This window comes from Canis aureus, chromosome 11 (genome assembly GCF_053574225.1).
Source record: "Canis aureus isolate CA01 chromosome 11, VMU_Caureus_v.1.0, whole genome shotgun sequence".
NCBI lineage: Eukaryota > Metazoa > Chordata > Mammalia > Carnivora > Canidae > Canis > Canis aureus.
Genome location: NC_135621.1, coordinates 40,982,519 through 40,998,915, shown reverse-complemented (window position 1 = coordinate 40,998,915; position 16,397 = coordinate 40,982,519). Strand labels below are relative to the sequence as shown.

Here is a 16,397-nt window from a genome sequence, read left to right as displayed (position 1 = left end):
TAGGGAGAAGCAGGCTCCCTGCAGGGGGCCCGATGCAGGACTCATCCTAGGACCCCAGGATCACACCCTGAGCCGAAGGCAGACGCTCAACCACTGAGCCACCCAGGTGCCCCCATCTAGGTGTGCTTAAATCATTCTTTGGGCATTCTCTCATTTAATCTTTGCAGCTCGTCTGCAAATTATTACTCACACGTTGCAGTGGAGGAGGTCATGTCAGCAGAGTCTAAGCAGCCTGCCAGCGGGTGCCCAGTGAGAGATAAGTAGTGGATGCAGACTTTACCCAGCCCAGGCAATCTGACTCTGTGAGCTACTGGGCACTGTTCTTAGCACACCTATGAGATATGAAATAAAAATTAACATTCTCTTTTAAAAGAACTTATCTTGGGGCCCCTGGGTGGCTCCGTGGTTGAGCATCTGCCTTCAGCTCAGGTCGTGATCCCAGGATCCCGGGATTGAGTCCTGCATCAGTCTCCCTTGCAGGCAGCCTGCTCCTCCCTCTGCCTATGTCTCTGCCTCTCTCTGTGTCTCTCATGAATAAATAATAAAATATTCTAAAACCAAAAATAAATAAAAGAACTTATGTTTAGGGACAGTTTCCTCCTTTCTATCAGCATTTCCAAAAGTAATCCTTTGTGTGTGGCAGCACTACAGTTACTTTAGATGTTACCATCAGGGACAAGTAGGTGAAGGGCATATAAGATCTGGCTGCATTTTCTTCCCCATAACTGCATGTGAACCTACACTTATCTCAAAATAAATTTAAACAAATACTGTAGCAACAGCCTCATCTACCATGTATTCATTAACCTCAGCTCAACATTGGGCATCTTCTCTGTGCCCGTCCTGTTCTCAGTGCTGGGGTTCCAGCAGAGAGAACACACACACACACACACACACACACACACACACACACACACACATCGGTCCTCACGAAGCTGGCATTCTAAAGGAAGCAGGCTTGTCCAAAGCTTCATTTGGCCAGGTTGCTTACAATAAAACGTATTAAATGCATGCTCATTACATAGATACTGACCACAAAGTATTCACTTTCTCATCCCACACAAAATAGGTCTGATGAGATTTCCTGGGGCTACTTGACAAGGCTCCTAATCTCTTGTGAATACCAAGCCTTGTTCTGAATATGCTAAATCAACGAGGCATTTCTCTCCACCCTGTTTATAATACCTGCAAAATCTAAACACTGCTGTATGCAAACCTGCTTGGAAAGTCTCACTTCCTTCTCCCCCCTGCTTTGCTCTAGGCTACAGAGAGCATCCAAATAGGAAGCTGCAGACACAGTCGGCGGTCATGCAGATGATGAGACTGTGATTGATTGCAAATCCTGGCTAGTGCTTCCAAAGAAAGACGCTTCGCGACCATTCCAAGGCCCTAGGGATCCAAGAATGCAACCGGCACACTGAAAATGGCAGCCACCAAAGGGCTGAGGGGAGTCCTTCCAGTCCTTTCTGTCCCAGCTCCAAGTTGTTTTCCATGATGGCCTGCAACAGCTCCACCATTGAGACCTACCAGGACTTGCTGCTGAACGGGAGCAATGTGTCCGACTCTGGGGTCCCCCTGGCACCTGCCCCCCTCAGGATATCCTTGGCAATAATCATGATGCTGATGATCGTGGTGGGATTCCTTGGCAACGCCGTGGTCTGCATCATCGTGTACCAGCGGCCAGCCATGCGCTCGGCCATCAACCTGCTGCTGGCCACGCTGGCCTTCTCCGACATCATGCTGTCCCTGTGCTGCATGCCCTTCACCGCTGTCACCCTCATCACCGTCCACTGGCACTTCGGCGATTACTTCTGCCGCCTCTCGGCCACCCTGTACTGGTTTTTCGTCCTGGAGGGCGTGGCCATCCTGCTCATCATCAGCGTGGACCGCTTTCTCATCATCGTGCAGCGCCAGGACAAGCTGAACCCGCGGCGGGCCAAGCGGATCATCGCCGTCTCCTGGGCGCTGTCCTTCTGCGTGGCGGCGCCCTCGCTGGCCGGCCGGACGTTCGTGGAGGTGCCGGCGCGGGCCCCCCAGTGCGTGCTGGGCTACACGGAGCTCCCGGCCCAGCGCGCCTACGTGGTGGCGCTGGTGGTGGCCGTGTTCTTCGTGCCCTTCGGGGTCATGCTGTGCTCCTACCTGTGCATCCTGCACACGGTCCGCAAGAACGCCATTCGCGTGCACAACCAGTCGGACAGCCTGGACCTCAGACAACTCACCCGGGCCGGCCTGCGGCGGCTGCAGCGCCAACAGCAGGTCAGCCTGGACTTGAGCTTCAAGACCAAGGCGTGCACCACCATCCTCATCCTCTTTGTGGGCTTCTCGCTCTGCTGGCTGCCACACTCCGTCTACAGCCTCCTGTCGGTGTTCAGCCGGGGCTTCTACTGCAGCTCCTCCTTCTACACCACCAGCTCCTGCGTCCTGTGGCTCAGCTACCTCAAGTCTGTCTTCAACCCCATCGTCTACTGCTGGAGAATCAAAAAATTCCGCGAGGCCTGCATTGAGCTGCTGCCCCAGACCATCCAAATCCTCCCCAAAGTGCCTGAGCGGATCCGAAGGAGAATCCAGCCAAGCACAGTCTACGTGTGCAATGAAAACCAGTCGGCGGTGTAAAAGGAAACCTGCAGGTGGAGCGCCGCGGACTGGTCCCAGGGCACATCATGCGTCCCTCCGCTCGGTGGCCGGGCGCCTTGGGTGTAGTCAGCGTCTGGGGTGGCTTTGGAAGCACTGGGGCACTCATTTGTTGCTGGATAAGCTGCAGCTCCCAGTTTTGCAAGATGAATGATTTTTGTTTCTCGCAGGGGAAGAGCAGGATTTGAGTCTGATGGAAACAGGAGGATAGTCGAGACAGAGTGGGAGTGGGGTGGGCACGTGGGGCAGAAAGTCAGGGAGGGGGGCGGGGAGGAAGGCTCTGTCCAAAGAGCTCCCAGTTCACCTGCTTCGGAGCGGGTGCCCCGCTCTGAGGCGGGGAACACAGTAGGGATCATCTCACGGGTTCCATTTCACTTGACGCCAGCGTTCTTTACACGGATTTATGTCTGTGGAGCATAGGAAATACGCAGAATGCATTTCTGATCACGCCGAATCATCCTTTCTATAAACCAAAATCGCGCGGGGAAGCAGAGTGAGCCCCTGTGTGTTTTCAGTTCCCCCGTGTGACACGTGGGAGGCCTCAGCGGCTCAAAGCCGAGGGCATGATCAGGGGTAGTTCAGCGGGAAATGAGCAGCCCACCCAAGTGGTCCTGCATGGACCCGTCCTCATCCTCTTTGTGGGCTTCTCGCTCTGCCGGCTGCCACGCTCCGTCTACAGCCTCCTGTGCGTGTTCAGCCGGGGCTTCTACCGCAGCTCTCCTGGCCTACCTGGCCCCGCCAGCGCTGTCCCCAGCCCGGAGGCCCTTCGCCCTCTCTGTGGGGCCGTGACAGCCCCTCTGCCCCTTCTCTCTTTTCCCCCACTGTCCCCCGTGCCTCCCTTTGTTTCATGCCATCCACCTGCTGCACAGAAAAAACCCACTCCTCCTGTAATCCATCTTTTCAGCAAGTATCTGCAGTGACTTGTTTTCAGTTTCAGAAGCGGTCAGTGGGCTTGGTTGGTGTTTCCTCTCCATGCCTGAGGCTGCAGTCTCTGTGAGCTGCCACAAGGATTTCAGTGCTGGGGCGGGCGGGTGGCATCATAAACACCCGCCCTGCTGAGTGGGTCCCTGTTGAGCCCTGCCTTCCTCCTACCTCATTCAGACCTGCAGTCTGACTGCTGCTGTCGGGGCTACCTACCCGAGCCTGGGGCCTCTGACCCCACGTGGGACTGGGACCCCAGGACTAACGCTGCCTGGAGGGGACCTTTCTGCTTGTGCCATACACTTGGCCGCTGTGCCCAGGGCCACCCATCACCACCAGGAGCTTCTGATGCCAGGGGCTGATTTCCAAGTTCAGGCAGGCCACTGAGGCCACAGAGTTCTTGTTATAGTTTCAGATATGAAGAGAGTGGGAATTTAAGGAGAGTTCAGGAAATCTGATTCCAAGTCTAACTCTGCCAGGAGCTAGTCCTGTGAACGTGTTCATTTCACCACACTTCTCTGGGTCTCAGTTTCCCTGTTTGCCCAGTAAGGAAGGAGACCTAGATGATCTCCAACGTCCCCTGCCATTTCACAGACGCTCGGATTCTAAGTGTTTATGTTTCCTACCTGGAGTCACCAGATCCCCTGCATTTGTTTATTTGCCCATGCAATGAGCATTTATTAAGTGCCTACTAGATGCAAGGCACTGTAGGGAATAGGGATGAATAAGGCATGGGCTGTGATGAAAAACAGTTGTCCGCTTTATTTCAGGATAATTGTCACTTGAATTTGGTCTAACAGCACAGAAGCTCTCTTTTTGTCTCTTTCCTCATTTCCTTTCCAAGATTGTGTTAAGAGGCCAACTCTGCATTCTAACGCTCTCTTTCTGTGATACTCGTGCCAGAGGCAAAGAGAGAACATGATTTACATTAATCTAAGCCCAGAGGAAGGTCTGTTGAGAAAATAATTGCCACTTTCTCACCAACTCCCCCATCTGTCTATATGCAGATAAAGAGAGAGAGAGAGAGAGAGAGAGAGAGACTTCTGAAGACTTGCAGTTGGCCTGTGATTGAATGAGGTGGATCCTGTCAACTCTAGTGCACCAGGCAGGGTTGGGGGGTTTGCCTTCAGTTCCCACAAGATGAGTTGCATGGCCTTAGTGGTATCCAAGAGCACAGCCAGCACACCCAGGGTCACAGGCACAGGGCCCTCTCCTCTGGTGGGCATTCAAGGGAATGTTTTTCAGGAGCAAAAGAGATATCACAAACTGAATGAAGGTATCAAAATTTATATATCAGTGTTCTATGATGTATGTTGTACAGTAACATATATGTTTTAAAGTAATAATTTTGTATATATTTTAAATAAAGTATTATTGCTCTTTCAGTGTACAAGACTGTGTTCTTACTAGAATTAGCACCACGGCTGTGAATAGTAAGCCACCATCTGGTGTCTAACACCTCCTAGGACGAAACAGCTTCAGGAAATCTAGAACCTTGACTAACCAAGTCAAGGTTACTAACCAAGCTGGAATGACTAAAGGAAGTTAACAATAAGATGACAATGGGGAGACTATTTGAACAATGGGGGTCATAACCTGGGTTCCCATTTTTTTAAAACAAATCATAGCCCCACTAAGTAACTCCAGCTGGTCAGTCTTCACCTCCAGTCTGCCACCTTCAGAATTCTCTCCAGCCTCGCTGAACTGTTAATGAACTTTGCTTTCCTAAAACAGTGCATGAGGACCAAGTTCTTATCTCCTTCCCCCAGACATGCAGGGCAAGGGCAAGTGGTGCTTATGGACTTTTAGTTTACATCTTCTCTTTAGCCCTGAGGCACCTGAATTTTTTTCTGTGGGGCCTGCGCAGCAACTGAATACCTATCTCAGAAGCTCCTTGGGAGGGCCTCACCTCAGAAAATGAAACACAAATACACCTCAGAAGTGTCATCCTAATTCTTGCTACCCCGAAAAATCCACTACCTTTTTCTCTTGAGTCTTGATGCCTGTTGCTGGCGTGAAATGAAAGCGAAGTTTCTCTTTGACATTCTGACAACCAAGCCAAGCAACAAAAGTCTAGATCAATTCCTCCTTTGCTATTCTGACCCCTGGGAATATTTTCCCCAACGTGAATTACAGCACATGTTGTTTTGGACTAAAAAACCTACTATGGGGAGCGCCTGGGTGGCTCAGTCAGTTAAGCATCTGCCTTTGGCTCAGGCCATGATCTCAGGGTCCTGGGATTGAGCCCCATGTAGGACTCCCTGCTCAGCAGAGAGTCTGCTTCTCCCTCTCCCTCTGCCCTCCCTCTGCCCTCCCTCTGCTCATGCTCTCTCTCTCATTCTCTCAAATTAAAAGCAAACAAACCCACTATGTTAAGACTTTCCTACATTGCCCTGCTTGCCTGAGCAGATAGTGATGGGTAGGGTATGGGCGCCATCTCTGAACCTCTGAAATAGCAGGAGTGCCTAGAGGTTGGGTTTTTACTCTTATGGAAACACATGGGCAGTGGAGGGGGAAGGACATGTTTTCTGGAATGGGACAGTCCAAACCCAGGGCCGCCTTGCTCTCCATGTGATTCGGGGCAAGATGTAGAGCATTTGCGCACCTCAGCTTCCTCATGTCCTACACGGCAGGATCCTCCAGCCAGGGGGCCTCTCTGAAGAATAAAGGAAATAATGTATATAAAGGATTTAGCACAAGCCTGGTCCACGGAGAGGCTGATTATATGGTGGCAATAGCGGTCACAGTTGTTCTGCTAACTTGCTCTATGGCTAAGGTTTGTCCTTTTTGGGCAAGGGTAGAAATCTGTTTCAGAGGCTTGGCTTGTCCACGTCCTAAAATTTCAGGGTTCAGCTGACAAGAACACAGCATCCACGAGAGCTGGGAGCATGGGTGGGCTTAACGTCAGAGAGCAAACTTCTTGGGGCACCTGGATGGCTCAGTCCATTGAGCATCTGACTTGATTTCGGCTCATGTCATGATCTCAGGGTCTCTGGATCAAGCCTCCCCATCAGGCTCCATGCTGGGCTCAGAGTCTCCTTGAGATTCTCTTCTCCTCTCCCTCTGCTCCTCCTCCCACTCTCCTCTCTCTCTCTCATAAATACATACATAAATAAAATCTTTAAAACAATAACCTTGTTTCCCTCTCCTTGAGGTCCAGGGCAGCTGGGTGGGTTCCCTGCTCATGGAGTTGCTCAACTCAGGTTCCTTCTATGGCACTGTCCTCATCTTTGTGGTGAATTTTGGTTGGAGCCAGGGCTCTGTTTGGCTCCTGAGGAAAGGAATGGTGGGATAAGACCCCTGGTTTTCAGCTGCCAGGAGCCAAGTCAAATGACCACAGCCAGCTGCAAAGGAGGCTAGGAAATGGAGTCCCTGGTCAGAGGACCTGTGCCCAGCTATAGCTTTCTTAGCATGGAAGGGGAGAGGATTCGGTGGATTTTTAGCAGTTTCTGCAAAAATGTCACACAATTTTGAAAAACAAGGGATCCTAGCTGACATACCAATTCTGAAATCCTCAGCACAAATTTCACAGGTGAAGTTGTAAAATAAACACACCTCTATCCCATCCACCCAAGAAGGTGCCTCTCTACGTCTAGCCCTCAACACATAGGGACCTACATCCACTGAGAAGTACTGCTCGAATTTATGCCTGGCCTAAGAAGATAAAGCTGCCACATTTAATCTTTCAGACACAGAAGGGAGACAGGAAAGCTAAACTATTTGAAAATTTGCAGCCACAAAGGGGAATAAATTTTGGTCAAGATAAAAAAAAATTACTATTTAAAACAACAGTCAAGGGGTACCTGGGTGGCTCAGTGGTTGAGCATCTGCCTTCAACTCAGGTTATAATCCCAGGGTCCTGGGATGGAGGCCCACATTGGGCTCCCCACAGGGAGCCTGCCTTCTCTCTCTGTCCTTCATGAATAGATAAATAAAATCTTTAAAAATAAATAAACAACAGTCAACAGTGATTGAGAACAACTCTTCTTAAGAATTTAATTATGTTCAAGGCAAAAGTATAATATCAAAGTTTTGCCTAGTGTATGGTGGAGACTAGCTCCACTAGGGCAAGGTGGACCAACAGGCAGTGTGGGCGGGCGCTCAGGCCAGGATGACCCAATGTAACTACTCACAAAAAGGGAGGGCCTGGGGACCCCAGTTGGGAGTTTCACATCTGGATCCTGCAAGAATAAAGAGGTTGGGATGCAAAAGTATAGCGTGTCTGTGTGTGTGCGTGCACATGCGTGTGCCCCTGTGTTATATTGGGCAGGCATCCAAGGTTACTTTAGCAGTCTGCCTTCTGCTCTCTCATCTTTCATCCTGGAAAAGCAGGGGACAGGTGTTCTAGGAACAAGAGGAATGCCCAACATTGCCTGGTTCAGAGAACGAAACAGGAGGGGCTGCAGCACAGATTTTTTTTTTCTAATTTTTCTGATAGGAACAGAAAAAACTTACCTGTATGACCAGAACTTGACCTTCTTGCCATCAGAAATCTGAGGCAAGTTGAGCCTTCTGAGGTGCTCCCATGAATGCCTAAAGATCCCTTGAGGTCCAGTAGGTAAGACAGATCCCTTGCACTGGATCTGGGCCTTCCAGCCTCCCTGCACTCTTTCCTGCTGCCTCTGGCAACTGCTAGCCCTTTGCCGATCATGGCAGTGGAGGGGAAAAATAGCCAAGCTCACTTCTGGAAGCATTTTTAAAGACAGGTTTGCTGCTCCTTCCTAATTGTCCTTTGGGGGACTATATGTCTCATTTCTCCTTTCATTAAAGGGCTGCCGTCCTAGCCCCCTGTCACACACTATTTTGCTGTAGTGTCACGATGTCTTCCAATGTTGTATTAAACCATGAAGAAAGGATTACCATAAAAGACAAACAAGATGGAACAATTTAAAATATGCATAGGGAAAAATGGGAAGCTGAATTTGCTTTCAAAGCATGAACAAAGGCAACAGGGAAACATGAGAAATGGAAAGCTCTTTCTCCACAAGGCTTTCCATACTTTCTGGAATTTGCTGGGCCTCTCTGGAAGCAGTCCAGGCTATTCAGAAGGCACCTCCCCCTTTGTGGGGAGCCCTGGGGCTTCTGATACGCAGCCACCTCAGGCCTGCACGGTGGTTGTGGGCACTTCTGGCCTTCACTCTGGCTGTTTCCCCATTCCCCTTACATAGTGACAATGTCCCACAAGACTTTGTCACAAGGAGTTAGATCTCTGTTACACTTCCCGTGAGCCTCTTCTGCCTACAGGTCCTCTTCATTCCCTGGCCTGCTCCTCTGGTTTTCTTGGATCTTCTGATAATGCAATAAGGAGATATGAGTAAGCTTTTAATTAGACAAGAGGGGATCCTAATTTATTAAAGTTTAGATTTATATTCTGTAGAAGAATTATATATTCTCCATCCTTAGGAATAAATTTCTCTAGTTTTAGGAAAATTATAAAAGATCAGGGCCCGGGTTGGCTCAGTCAGTTAAGGGTCTAACTCTTGATTTTGGCTCAGGTCATGATCTCAGGGTTGTGACACTGAGCCCCAGCTCAGGCTCTGCACTGGGTGTGGAACCTGCTTAAGATTCTCTCTCTCTTTCCCTCTCTCCCTCCTTTCCACTCCTGTTCACTTTCTATTTCTCTCTCTAAAAGAATTAAGTAAAAAAGTTACAAAGATCATATCTATTAATTTTTTCAATTATAGATTTTTCAATTATAATTTTCTGCTTATAGAAATGAAAATGAGACTTGGATTTTTTTTACTCCAACACAAAGAAAATTAAACATTTTCTAAACTTGCATAATAAAAATCCACAATTGTATTTTTATGTAAGAAATAGAAAAAAATAGAGGGCACCTGGGTGGCTCAGTGGTTGAGCATCTGCCTTTGGCTCAGGTCGTGATCCTGGGGTCCTGGGATAAAGTCGTACATCGGGCTCCCCGTAGGGAATCTGCTTCTCCCTCTGCCTATGTCTCTGCCTTTCTCTGTGTCTCTCATGAATAAATAAATAGAATCTTTAAAAAAAATTTTTTAAAGGAATGTAAAAAATGTGTATTTTCTTTTGCAAAGTTCAGATCATGCAATACCACACTACAACTTCACAGCCTAGTTTTTTCTTGTGGGTTTTTGTTTGTTTGTTTGTTTGTTTTTGTTTTTTCAAAGTGCTTTCTACTGACTGGAAGTTTCCCATTGTGTGGATGCACCACAAGCTAAGTAACTGATGTACTCTTTTTTTGTGCATTTTTTACATTTTTCATTATTTTAAAAAAATGTTGTAATGAACATCTTTGGCATAAATTTCTCTGCCAAGCTACTATTTTCTTAAAATAAATTCTAAAAGTGGAATGGGTGGCTTTTTGTGCAATAATATATATATAATTTCATTATATATTACATTATGTAAATATATGTATTATAATATATATAATTATATATATATTTTTAGAAAGTGTGTGGCAATTTATTTTCTCACCCGTTGTGCTTAAGAATTACCAACAACTGGGACGCCTGGGTGGCTCAGTGGTTGAGCATCTGTCTTCGGCTCAGGTCATGATTCTGGAGTCCTGGGATCAAGTCCCACATCGGGCTCCCCACAGGGAGCCTGCTTCTCCCTCTGCCTGTGTCTCTGCCTCTCTCTCTGTGTTTCTCATGGATAAATAAATAAAATATTAAAAAAAAAAAAAGAATTACCAACAACCTGAAAGAGTGTATGGGCAGGTCATGAAACACTTCTCATTAACCACCAATGGGCCCTATGCCTACGAGCTGGGCAGAGGCTCCTTTGGGCATCAGCTCGATCATAAATTGGGGCGTGGAGGTAGCTGGCAGAGCCAACAGGCGTCTGTCGTGACTGAGGAGGCATCTACAAGAACACTGCAGTTGTGCGATAGTTAAGGCCAATTAATATGTATTCACTGATTCCATATAGAATGGAGTCACAGAAATAACTGTTAAAGCCATTCTACCTCTCCAGAAACCAATTTGGGCTGAGAGGATTATTTGTAGCAAGTGCAGGCCAACTCGAGTCAGCCAGACTCAAGAGACCCTTCGAACACAGAGAAGTCTGGCTGGCTGGCAGGCTGGGCCTAGGAAGCATGTCCAGACCATTCTATTTTCCGTTCCCCACCTTTATGTGACTCTGAGGCAACCTTTTCTATCCCGCTGTACAAAGCATATTAAGTATTTAAGTTCAATTCTCTGAGCTGGGAGGCAGAGTAGAATACAATTGAGACTGCCCGGGTGGCCGCATGCAAAGGATGTGTTAACCACATCTCTTATTTTCTATCTTCCGATGCTTTGACATTGTGGCCTTACTGCCAGTGGAGACACTGCCACTCCCAGGGCTAGCTAATTCCCAGAGTACCCAAATTGCCTATCGGGCATCTCTTAAATGCAAAACAGCAATCCAGATCTTAAATCTCCTTAATGCAAAACCCCACATCACCTCCTTGAGGCTCCCACGCCCCCAGCCACTTTCTACCTCCGCTGCTTACCCCCGGGCCTGGGACTAGACAACCAGGGACAGCCTCTACACCCCAGAGCCTCCTCAAATCATTCAAGCCTGTTTCCCCTGCCTCACCCATTCCTTCCCTGGGAGACCACAAGAAAGACCCTTGCCCGCCGCACCCACCCTCTTCTGGAGCATCGTGACTACCCTGGGGACTCCTTGTGCAACCCTAGGCCACGGCACGGCCCCTCCTCTTGGGGACTGAGTATAAAAACTACCTTTTCAATTGCCATCATCTCCTGGTCTGCTGGCTTTCCTCTACCTCTAGTTGTCTATTAATACACATTTTAAAATAAAGGATTCTCCAAATAAACTGGCTAAAACAGTTTGTGTTGTGGTCTTTTGGGAGCTCTTCCTAGTGTCATTAAAAACTGTAAAGATGAAGAGGCAAAATCCTAGATGCAGATGTTGGCAGTGGATACCCTGGTGTATTGGGACAGTTGGTCATTTCTCAGCACAAACACTGGCATGTTTCCTTCTGCTGAGAAGCAGGCTGAAGCCTCAGCCCCAGCGTCATCTGTCACCCTTCCCTGCCTGCTTTCCAGGCTGCAGTCAAACTGAGTCTCTATTTTCAAGGTGCTGGACCATCCCACTTACCTTCCAGCTTGGCTTTGCTCTTCCCTCTGGCAGGAGCACTTCCTTTCTGACTGAGGGTTCACAGGTGCTGCGGGTGTACCTGCCTCCTCTTGGCATTTGTCCCACTGTGTTCTAAGTATCCCTAAGGTGAACTCTAGCAGGGCCGAGACCAGATGTGTCTCTTTCACTGTTTTGTTTTGTTTTTTAAAGATTTATTTATTTGAGGTGGAGTAAGAGGGGCAGAGAGAAGACCAAGCAGACTCCCCACTGAATGTGGAGCCCAATGCGGAGCTCCATCCCAGGACGCTGAGATCCTGACCTGAGCCCAAACCAAGAATTGGATGCTTAATTAACTGAGCCACCCAGGTGCCCCTTTTATCACTGTTTTATCCACAGAGCTTAGCACAATACCTGGCGCATAGCAGTCTTCCAACATAGGCTTGAGGGATGAATGAATGATTGAATATATGACTAAATGAAAACATGAATCGAAACAGGAAAACCTCATTAAATTGGCATTAAAACGTCATTAAATACAGTTCCTGGTAACGTGAGGCCTTTATCCCCTCTGTGCCTTCCTCTGGCAAGGTTGGTTCTGTTTCTGCACGTGCTTGAGCAGGACAGTAACTTGCAGTCACCATGGCTGTGATTGCCAGAGAAGGGACCCTAGCTGCTCCCCACCGAGGACAGCCCTGCACAGCTCCCACGCAGAGAGCCTTCCATCCTCCGGGCCCACTGGATGTGCGTCCAGGCACAGCCCTGGTGGGTTAGGAAGAGCTGAGTTTCCCTGTCAGCTGCGATGAAGCAGCTCATTTTCTTGTCTTTTCTTTTTTTTTTTTTTAGAAGCTCATTTTCTACTATTTTCCATAAACATGAGGTATCTGGAAATTACACCAGTAGGTGCACAAATCCGAATTTGGCCCATCGCCCACACGTTGCCAATGTTCCACTGTATGAGATTGCAGTTACGGGAGCAAAGATGATGCTCGCGCACTCCATGTGCCTTCCCCAGTGATGACATAGCCTTTGCTGTGGATGACCCAGAATGTAGGTGTGCAGTGCAGCTGCAGAAACGTGCTAGAATTCCCTGGCGCCAAGACTCCTCGTGGCAGCGGAAGGAGTTGGACTGAAGTGAATAGGCTGGTTGCCACTTGCTGTGGGAGCTTCCCTGCTTCCCATGTTTGGAGGAAGTAGAGAATGCCACCGCTCACCATCCCAGACACGGACACATACGACACACACTGTCCACACTGCCTGTCGCTTTCTTTCTCTTGCAGGAAAGCGAGGAAGAAAATGCCCCCTTCCAACCCAGTGTTTGGCTTCATCAGGCTCCACACTCCTGGGACCTACTGGGAAAAGGAACTGGACCCATAGTATCTGGAACAACAGCCTAAGAAGGGGCCTGACCAGGGGTCTGGGAGCCACCAACCCTCCTTCCTTCCCGATGTTCCAGAGGTTTGTGTAAGGAATACTTGGGAAAACCGTGGATGCCGTGCACACCTTCAGTAGAAGGCCTGCTAAGGAAGCCCCCGTGCCCCCACTCGCCTGCTGTCAGATGCTCTGGCCTGTCGGGAAGTTGCTCTGGCTGTGGCCACTTTCTCCTATAGGCTAGTCAGGTCTGTTTCTGAATCAGCTCTATGCTGACCCTTGCAGATGAAGAGCTTCACTTTGTGATGGGGAAGGTTTGTGTCTTGCTTGTGGACAAAGAGCTGTGCTGATGTTGAACCCATTTTCAAAGGGCCCACATAAGGGGACTTGTGAGCCTTGTTTGTAGGTCTGTTTTAACCCAGCCAAAGAGGTTAGGACAGTAAATGGATGACCTTTAGATGGTTGGCATAGGGTTCTACCTTACATGTTGATTAGGATATATAAAGTGACAATTCTAATTTCATATAAAATCAGTTATCAGTAAATGGTCTTCTGTACACACACTTTGTGTAACAACATATGCTACTTAAAAGCCATGAAACTGATTACTACTCAGCCTTAAAAAGGAAGGAGGCACTGTGGTACATGGGTGGATTTTGGGGACTTTATGCTAAGTGTGATACACCAGTCACAAAAGGACAAATACTGTGGCTTATAGGAGGTCCCTAGTAGTCCAGTTCATAGAGCCAGAAAGTAGAATGGGGGTTCTGAGGGGCTGGGGAAAGAGGGTGGAGAGTTAGTGTTTAATGGGCACAGAGTTACAGTTTGGGAAGAGAAAAGCGTTCTGGAGATGGTGGTGAGGGATCTGTGAATGTACTTAATGCCACTGGACCATACACTGAAAAATAATGATAAAATGGCAAATTCTGTTATGTATATTTTATAATTTAAAAAATCCATGAAAATGGCAAGAAGACTAAGACATGAAAAATATATTGACATACAGCCATTATTAGTTATATGGTAACTTTTTTTGATAGGAAATTGAGTTTGATTATCACTCATAATAAAAAAGCAAACACATTCCTGTAAATTAAGTGAAAGCAAAAAAAAAAAAAAATTCAAATGACTTTAGATGTGTACAACTAGGAAGGAACCTGCTAATTCTAAAGTAAGCCAAAGTTTAGCATTTTGGTTTATTTGCAAGCTTAAGTGAACAGTTGACTGTAAATCGGCAATGTATTGAAAAATACTTTAGAAACAGTTGTGGGAGTTGACACCGTGCTGGCAGCAGAGGTGGGAGGGGTAGTGGGCAGCCCCGCTATGCTAATTTTATTGTACACACTTAGTGCTCTAGGTAAATCTCTGACACATGCGGATGAAAAAGGTAGAGGCAGGGATGAGTCAGTCAGATGGGTACCAATGGTGCCACACACTATGTATTGAAGCTTACAAGGCTACTGAGATGAGGCTGGGTATCTGCCTCCCTAGCTTAGTTGGGGACACTAAATGAAAAACTAGTCAAGTGAGACAAATGGACTACATTCACTAGAGGAAGATGACCCTAACTGTAAAGGACTGTGGGAGAGCTAGGGCACAGCCTGAGATCCAAGAGCCTCTGGGGCCACATTTGGTCTCAAAGGCTGGACCATTTCCACTTCACTCCTCTGCCCTGATTTCCCGAAGGATCCCCAGATACCACCCAGCTCCAGCTCCAGTCTACAGATGATGCCACCAAGGTCTAGGGGATGTGACCAGCCAAGGCCCTCAGCTGGGTGTGTCAGAGCCCAACGAGACCCAGGGTCCCTGGAGTCCAGTGATGACATCTTCCTTTCGCACCTGGCCTGTTGAGCTGCACGTGATGCTTCTGGGCCCACTTGCCACATGTCTCATTTAACTAATCTACAGTCTGCAATTCAGTCTGCAGTCCAGACTGAATTATAGCTATTTGTTTCCCTTCTCTGGCTGCAAGCTAAAGAAATGCAGGCTTCATTAATTCCCATGCTTATCACTGAACAAGGTATTAACAAGCTTTTAGATGGCACTCCAGCCATTTAACGTTTTTGAGGTGAAAGGGCCTCTAGTCCATATGGTCTAGATTCTTGTACATTTTCATTTCAGATGCTAAGGCTGACAGATCTGTTACGAGCAAATGGGGTGTTAGTTGGTATCTAATTAATCTAACACAAGTCACAGCCCATTTCACAGAGTCAGGCACCAGTCTTTGCTTCTACCAACAGCCACATTTAGGACAACAGTTTACACTCTTTTTCTCTCTCAGCCACTTGGCCTTGTAATATTCCGGTAGGCAGTGTGAATCTACCACTTTGCCCTTTCTAGTCGGGTTTGTAAGCTTAAGGACCCATTCATTCATTCATTCATTCATTCAGAGAGAGCATAGGATCAGGGCAGGGAGGAGCAGAGAGGGAGAGAGAGAATCCCAAGCAGGCTCCACATCCAGCATGGAGCCCAATGCAGGGCTCGGTCTCACGACCCTGAGATCATGACCTGATGAGCCAAAATCAAGAGTAGGATGTTTAACCGACTGAGCCACTCAGGCGCCCCTATGCACCCCACTTTTAATCTTCAATATGCTAAGAGCCACAGGATCCCAATAATACAGAAAAAAGAGGATATTAAACTTGTTGCTTCATGACTTTCTGAAAGCGGCAGCACCACTGTTTGAATACCCCAGTTAACCCTGGGTTGATTATGGGTTTTGTGGTTGGTGGAACACTGGGAGGGTAATGCTGTCAGCAGGGACTAGAGTTCTTGATTTTGTCCTCGCAACAAAATCACCCACCAACCTGTCTCAGTTCCTTCAATCTGAGATACAGATGACACCTAACATCTCACCTCTACTATCAGCCACACGTATTTGGAATTTACCAGCCCAGCCGGCATGCAGAATAGGGTTAGAGCACAGCCTCTCCTCAGGGCTGGCACAGCGCCTGGAATGAAAAAGAGCAACCAGGGAACACATGGTGAAATTCATTCCACAGGGTTTCTCAAAGACTTGCTATAAACAAAATTCTAGGGATGAAGTAAAATTTAAAAGGTGAAACAAAGAAATAAAAAAGTTCTATTCCTTGAATATGTTCAGGGAATACAAGGGTCATAGTCTTACTTAAAGGGCATTTGGCTAAAGATGAAGGATGTGAGAAGTTATCAGAAATCTCCTCTGCTAAATTCCTTAGGGTATGATGGATGCGAAGGTAACAAATGTCAAGGGGCACCTTGAAAATATACAGGAGATAAATTCAGAAGTAGATCGTTTAAAATTCAGTAAAGTAATAACAAAGAATTTAAGGGGCGGCCAATGCAAGTCCCCTGCCCGTTTTGGGAGGAGCCATAAGGTCCAGGTAAGTTCCAGAACACCTTTGGCTAGGTACTGTGCAAGTGGAAACCATCAC

At 47.7% G+C, this 16,397-nt stretch overlaps 1 protein-coding gene across 1 annotated transcript in view; it reads left to right on the top strand.

Moving 5' to 3' along the window:
• Positions 1–4,945, top strand: part of GPR45 (G protein-coupled receptor 45) — an 83,849-nt gene extending 78,904 nt beyond the window's left edge. The window contains exon 2 of the mRNA XM_077914908.1: positions 1,262–4,945. Within this exon, the coding sequence (XP_077771034.1) occupies positions 1,492–2,613 (1,122 nt within the window). The 5' untranslated portion in view covers positions 1,262–1,491 and the 3' untranslated portion in view covers positions 2,614–4,945. The remainder of the gene's footprint in view (positions 1–1,261) is intronic.
• The last annotated feature ends 11,452 nt before the right edge of the window (positions 4,946–16,397 follow it).